This window comes from Triticum urartu, chromosome 7, assembly GCF_003073215.2.
Source record: "Triticum urartu cultivar G1812 chromosome 7, Tu2.1, whole genome shotgun sequence".
Lineage (NCBI taxonomy): Eukaryota > Viridiplantae > Streptophyta > Magnoliopsida > Poales > Poaceae > Triticum > Triticum urartu.
This window is the reverse complement of record NC_053028.1, coordinates 59,250,091-59,256,558: the sequence shown is the minus strand read 5'-3', so window position 1 is coordinate 59,256,558 and position 6,468 is coordinate 59,250,091. Positions and strand designations below refer to the sequence as shown.

At 46.8% G+C, this 6,468-nt stretch overlaps 1 protein-coding gene across 1 annotated transcript; it reads right to left on the bottom strand.

Moving 5' to 3' along the window:
* Window positions 1–1,508: 1,508 nt before the first annotated feature.
* LOC125522797 (WRKY transcription factor 72B-like) lies at window positions 1,509–6,235 on the bottom strand. The gene is made up of 5 exons (XM_048687829.1): window positions 5,899–6,235; window positions 5,374–5,448; window positions 4,452–5,021; window positions 4,230–4,343; window positions 1,509–2,651 (listed from the first exon to the last, which is right to left on the bottom strand). Exons 1-5 carry the CDS (start codon window positions 5,953–5,955, stop codon window positions 1,653–1,655), a joined length of 1,815 nt encoding a protein of 604 aa, XP_048543786.1. The 5' UTR covers window positions 5,956–6,235; the 3' UTR covers window positions 1,509–1,652.
* Between the last annotated feature and the right edge of the window lie 233 nt (window positions 6,236–6,468).

Here is a 6,468-nt window from a genome sequence, read left to right as displayed (position 1 = left end):
AATAAGAAGTTTAGAACAATGGTTTGCACTTGGTCGTTAGCAACGGTTACAACTATGTCTGTGTACACTACACATACATCATATTTGATCTATATGATTGTTGATGATGTGATTTGTAGTTATGTAATTGGATCAAAGCTATTATACACATATATTCTTTTTGGGAAGTAATGATATCCAAACAGTAAGTTATTTTTCTTGTTATTTCCTTGGTAAATGGCTATTTGTTGTGCACATATATCATGTTGAATTCAACTCGTCATCTGTTAACCCATAAAACACAAACGAGTTTGCTATTTGTAAGTTGCCTACAAATGATGCGTCAGTCGATTCCATGTAGTACCAAATCGCTGATGGGGACGCTATAACCACCTGGCCAACCATGACCTCTTTGTAAGAGGTGATCCTTGAACGAGCTAGAGACATGGACGATGTGGGTGGTCGTGCCAGCTTCAGGGAAGGAGAGTCCAATGGTTGAGAGGTGCGCATGTGGGTACGAGGGGATTCCTCGGCGCGAAAGAGGAGGTGGGAGGACTGGTTAGAGGGATGGCCATGTGGCAACAAGGCCCACCACAAAGTGGCAGGTTAGCTATTGGACTGGTGGTAGAGGTGCTGGGATATCCTCTTCATGTGGATTGTAAGAAGATGACTATTTGAAGCCTTTTAAGCAGCCCAATGTTGTGCAAGAGCCCACTACCCATTAGGGTTATGACCTAGGGTGATTTTTGACTTTGCACATGGGGGAAAGGGGATGTATAGCCTCACATCTAGCGGCCACCAAGAAGAACAACAAATCTAGGTTGAGCCTCCATTGGAGAAGAAAAGGGAAAACCAAGAGAGTGGAAGGGAGAGTGGAAGGGAGTGAGGAAGATTGAAGAAAAAAGCTTAACGATCAAGCAAAGGAATCCATCCCAAGGTTGTGAAGATTAGGTTGACCACCTTCTCTCCTTCAAGTTGCAGTTCCACCATTTTTTAGGTGAGATTGTTTCAATCCCTTGTTTATGCAAACCCTAATCTTGTTTTTCCTATCCAACATGCAAAAATCTTGATGCATGATTGCCTCTAGTGTTACATATAGGAAAACGTGTTGTGTTTCCACATTTGATAATAGTGGAAAAAGATTTGGGCGACTTCGGCCCGTGGTTTTGAGCGGTTGCATGCGGCTGTGGAAAATACACTATGCTGAAGTGGTTGTCGTGCAAGAATCTGCCGTATAAGTTTTCCATTTGATTAGCTTTTGACATTTCAAAACAGAACTCGGGTCTGGAAGCTGAATCAAACGGAGCCTAAGATTACTTGTTTCCGCTGCAGTTTCATACCATAATTATGTGCTAATTCAACAGGAGACCGAGTCGATAGTGGCAGAGGGCTGCAAGCAATGGTGGAGACGGGGGAAATCGGCAGGCTTAGTAACTCTCCTATCTGAGTTTCAATTTGTCTCGTATGATCATTGCACCAATTTTTCCAGGCAAAAGCAAATAGCTTGTCACAAACACAAAATCTTGGTGTGTGTCTAGGCTGTGAATGATGAATCAATCCACACATTTTCAGCAATTATGCTACAGTGAGCATATATGTACACTAAATGATCAAATTAATCCACAAACATAAGTCATAAGCTTCATCTAACGAATTGATCTGCTCCATGATCTTCACACCCGAGACGTCGAAGCAGTAGCACTTGTGGAGCTTGACAGCGCCAGTGACGGCTCCAACCTCATCTTGCCATTTGGAGAACCGTTCTGTGCGGCTGCCGTTGAAGACGACCGTGCCAGAAGCGCTGACGAGCACACCGCAGTCGCCGCACCCGACGGCCCGAGCCCGAGGTGGTCCCCCCACTCGAGCCCCTTCCCGCCTCCTGCTGCCGACTTGCCGACGTATGATGTGATGGCAGCTGTGAGCGCTGTGTGGAAGCCCGGGTTCGACGTAATCGCCTTGGCGATCGTATCAGTGAGCACAGTCGGGGCCGCCATGCCCGTGCCACCACTTCTCAACTCAGCCACCCTCTGTTGCACATGCACCGGCTGGTAGAGCGATGCCACCGAGCCTTGTTGCCTTCCATGGATGCTGCTCAGTGCAGCTTCGAATGTGCCCTTGTTGGGGCCGTTGTAGGACGCGCCGGATGAGGATCCGTAGCCCAGGTATGATCCAACACCTGATGGCCATGTGGTGGAGCCAGGTAGGCTGCTCGCGTCGAAGCTAGAGAAGGAGAAGCTCGTGGAAGGGTACCTACTAGTGCTACTGTTGTGGCCATGAGAGCCGGTGAAGCTGGAAGAGAACTTGTTGCAATTGCTCAGGGAGAAGGCGTGTTGCGAGGCGGCCTGCGAGGTGAGGTCGAGGGTGATGGTGGGGTATGACGGGGTAGCGCTGATGGACGTGCCCGTGGCGGTCGGGAGGAAGAACGGTCGGCCGCCCAGCTGGTTGGAGGAGGCGTCCATGGCCGTTGCTGGGAGGCCGAACCTGAGGCCATGGAGGCTGGTGGCGGCAGTGGCAGAGGGAAAGCCAAACGAGGTGGAGGAGCCTGACATGAGCATGGACGCGGCAGCGGAGGTGGTGGAGGCCATGGCGGTTGCGGAGGCGGAGAGTGGGTGGTTGTGCGCACCCTCGTAGGTGGTGATCAGGATCGACATGTCCTCCGCGCATCTCTGCACCTGGGGGGAAAACGTATGTGCGTCAGTTGGTCACCATGGTGAGGAAGGATGCTGTGCATGTCATTGAAGAAAATATGAGAGCGAGTTTTAAATGATCTTTGATTAGTTTTTTTACTTGTAAACATGATTAGTTCAAGTGCAAATCCTTGCCACTGCTATTACCAAAGTGAAGATTGTTTTTTCTTATAATGAGCGCAGAAATGTGCACAATCATTTTTACATGAACTTGTTGCACATATGGTTAAAAAACCTATGCTAAAAAGATATTGAAAATCTTGTAAATAATCGAGTACACACAATTTACTTCTATCATGCCATGATATTTCAATTATAAATTGAACTCGCTACCTGAGAAAAAAAGAAGACAAATCATGATATGAATAGTAAGTAATTCAGATAGGGACGATGTGAATCGTGCATGTTAAAGCTACCACATTTGAATCTGTTCTTTATTTCTCAAGCTCAACTAATATTTGAAATTTTGTGGCATGTTAGAGATATGCTATTTCTATGAACTAGGTTGTTTTCAATTTTTGGGGGAAGTTTTAGCCTGGATATATTTTCGACATTAGGTACACTGAACTCGTTTGATTGTTTTTTGTTTTGTTTTTTGAGGAAAGTTTGATTGGACTTGCTTGAAGTGGGCATGCAGCACACATGTGGCGACGCTGCCCAACCCAAAGCCCAGCACAGTCTTCTCCAAGCCCCAGCATTCTAGACCACCATCGGCCACTGGCATGTGGGACCTGGACCAGTTTGTTTCGACGCGATCAGCCTACAACCCAACGACGACGCGCTTGCTGTTGCCGGAGAAGCCGTGCCCGAGCAAGCGAGGGGAGGGAACCCTATCACCGCCAGAGAGCACCCGACGGCGACGTCTTACCCAGGCGGGAGAGGCGCCCGTTTTGCCCCACCTCCCCGGCGGCTCCGGCCCTCCGATCAGGTCAGGCTCCGATCTCCGAGTCTGACCCCCCATACGTGCTTTTCTGTTTAGGCCTGCTAGCTCCCTCCATCCTCGGTGGCGCTGGTGCTCCAACGCTAGCTTGATTAATGGATTCTGGACGCCGGATTTGGGACCATGCACGTGACGGCTTAATTTAGTTGATCGTGCCACTTGGTACTACTTTTTTTAGGGGAACTTGATACTACTTTTGAACCTCTAAATATGAACTGTATTAAGCATCCACTTGATAAATATACGAGAAAAGAGAAACACATCTTGCTAACTTTTGGGCAAACATAAGAATTCTCCCAGCCAATACGACGTACATTAGATCTCTTTGGAAAGCAATGTATAAAAAAAGATCTCCCTGAATTTCACAAAAGGGTTATCTGGGGTTGTAAACATTTTTTATCTGTAAGTGTCGAGCTTCAATAGTTGAGCATTGAAAATAAAATTATGAACTGTATAATGCATCTGTTAGCCGGCGCTAACTTCCCGACATCAAAGCAATACATGTGTAGTTCTTGGTCAAGTTTGGTTTGTGGAACATAAAGACATTTTGGTACCGCCATGTGTTGCGATTATTTCGTGGCATTTCGGCATGTATATTGATCATGCAGGGAATTCATATATACCTGCTTCCTGACGGGGCACCCTGTTGCGACAGTGCAGCGGTAGTAGGCACGCGGGCACGGGTTGCCCTTGGATATCTTCTGCCCGTACTTCCTCCACTGGCACCCATCGTTCATCTGATCCATCGCCAACAAACCATACATCTTATACACATACGAGTTTCCATCCCACTCATTTACCATCTAAGTTCTTATTAGGTTCCCTTGGAGTATGTATGTACGTACCGTTGGTGTGTCACACCTTGCCCTCACCGACACCCTGGCCTTCTTGGCCAGTGGCTGCTGGGCCACCTCCTCATCGGCCTCCACTCCTCCAGTGCTCCTCGGGATCTTTGCTGCCTTGCTCGCCGCCGATATTGTGGTTGTCTCTGTGGCGGCGTCCTCCTCGGAGCTGCCTCCAGGGCTCAATGTCACCACGTCCGGTTGCACCTTCGTCTCACTTCCATCAGTTCTTGCACCGACAGCTCCGCAGGCTGATGAAAGTCCAAGAAAGATGCCCTTGTCATCTGGATTATTAGTGCTGCCCTTGATCTGTTCTTCCATGTTCTGCCTGCTCATGCCGGCGCTCGTTCCAAGGCGCAAAGAGACGAACCCGGGGCCGTCGACCGGTGATGTATGCTCCGGTGAGCCAACGGCAAGGTTCTTGCCTTGCCCTTGCTGGTGGAGAACGTCGAATTGCTTCTGAAGGGAGCGATGGTCCTCCACCATCCGTGATAGCATCATCTTCAACCTCTCGTTCTCTTTACTCACTTCGCCCATCTCTGCCCTTGTGGACGCAATCTTGTCTTCTTGAGCCTAAATCAATGAAACCATCACATCAGAGACACTTCAATTAGTCATTTCTATTAGTTAAGCAAATCATATATGATAATGCCTAGTTGGCTACTTGGCTGGAAGATGAAAAAAAAACTATAGGAAAATATACATCTGTAGCTAATAGATGTAGGTTCTTTTTTCGTGAATTAGTTGAGGAATTTCAGGATAATTAAGAAATTTAAAGGCTACTTATTACTAGTTTTTACTGCCGCCCTTCTGAAGTAAATAAAAAAGAAAAACAAATAAGGGGGGATATATCAATACCAGGCCCTGCCTTATTACGAAAAGTTGTTCTGTTTATGTTTGTTGAACATGTTTGATATTTATGTACCTCTTTTTTTATGCTTGACTGGTTTTGCAAGAACTTGAAAAAATTGCCATCTGAGGCCTGATGATCATCTCTCATCTGCAACACCAACATGAAAGTCTATATTAGTATAAGATGAGCAAATAATTAATAACACCATGAATTTATTGGATGACAAGCAGCTAGCTGTGGAAAAATCCATTTCCTGGCTTATCCACATGTTTAATTTGACTGTTCTACGAGCACCAGGATCTGTGGTCCCTAAAGATGATCACCTGATTGATTTTGACATGAGAAAGAGAAGTCCCCGACTTCCATTCATGGATCAAGAACCACAACCCAGAGAAGAGAGAAACTCAGACAAGTCCTAACTTCCATACATGGATCAAGATTCAAGAACCACAGGCCAGACAAGAGAGAAACTCAACCAAGTCTTTAGTCTTACCCACTAGTCTTATCCATACTTATTCAAGAAAAAGAATCAAACTCTTTGAAGCATATATATAGGCAAAGCACAAAATCAAGAGAAGTAATTAAACAGTTCTAAACCTGATCTTTTAGCTGTTCTTCATGGCCGCCGAGCTGCCTCTGGTCTCCCTTAATCATCTCGGTCTCCTTTCACAGAAGACAAGCTATCTCTCCTTGGAGCAAGGCAAACGTCTCTTGCTCTCCCCCTCTCTCTAGCTTCTCTAGCCTTCCAAGTTCCAACCCTTTCTTCTTGCCATGGCCTTATATAGAGGCAGGCAGCTAGCTAGACGCCTAGACCATGGCCTGGACCTTCTCTTTCTCTTCCCCTCTCCTGTTTGGACTAGCTAGATATTTGGCATAAACAAACGCCGTACGCCGGTGCTTACCTACGCTGATTAGGTGGTCAGCGTCAGAAATGTCAAACACAGCCGCACTCTTTGATGAAGACTTGCAGAGAGCCAGAAAAAAACATATATCGGAAGAAAAGGAGACTGAGATTTATGTGTGTGGAATAGGCTTCAACGTGTGCAACATGCTGCTGTTGTCTGGAGGCCAGTCATAACTAGGACGTGCGTCCAGACTGTGTTATGTGCGTCGTTGAGCGCATACGTCCGACGTTGATGAAGCTTCCTGCCAGTCCTCGTCGTCAGC

Bases quoted from the DNA above. Each gene is read 5' to 3' on its own strand.
- LOC125522797 (XM_048687829.1), bottom strand. From the start codon at position 5,955: ATGATTAAGGGAGACCAGAGGCAGCTCGGCGGCCATGAAGAACAGCTA. The intron at 5,449-5,898 runs GTTTAGAACTGT...TTGGTGTTGCAG, and splicing joins AAGAACAGCTAAAAGATCAG to ATGAGAGATGATCATCAGGC. The intron at 4,344-4,451 runs GTACGTACATAC...GCGATGGATCAG, and splicing joins CAAGGTGTGACACACCAACG to ATGAACGATGGGTGCCAGTG.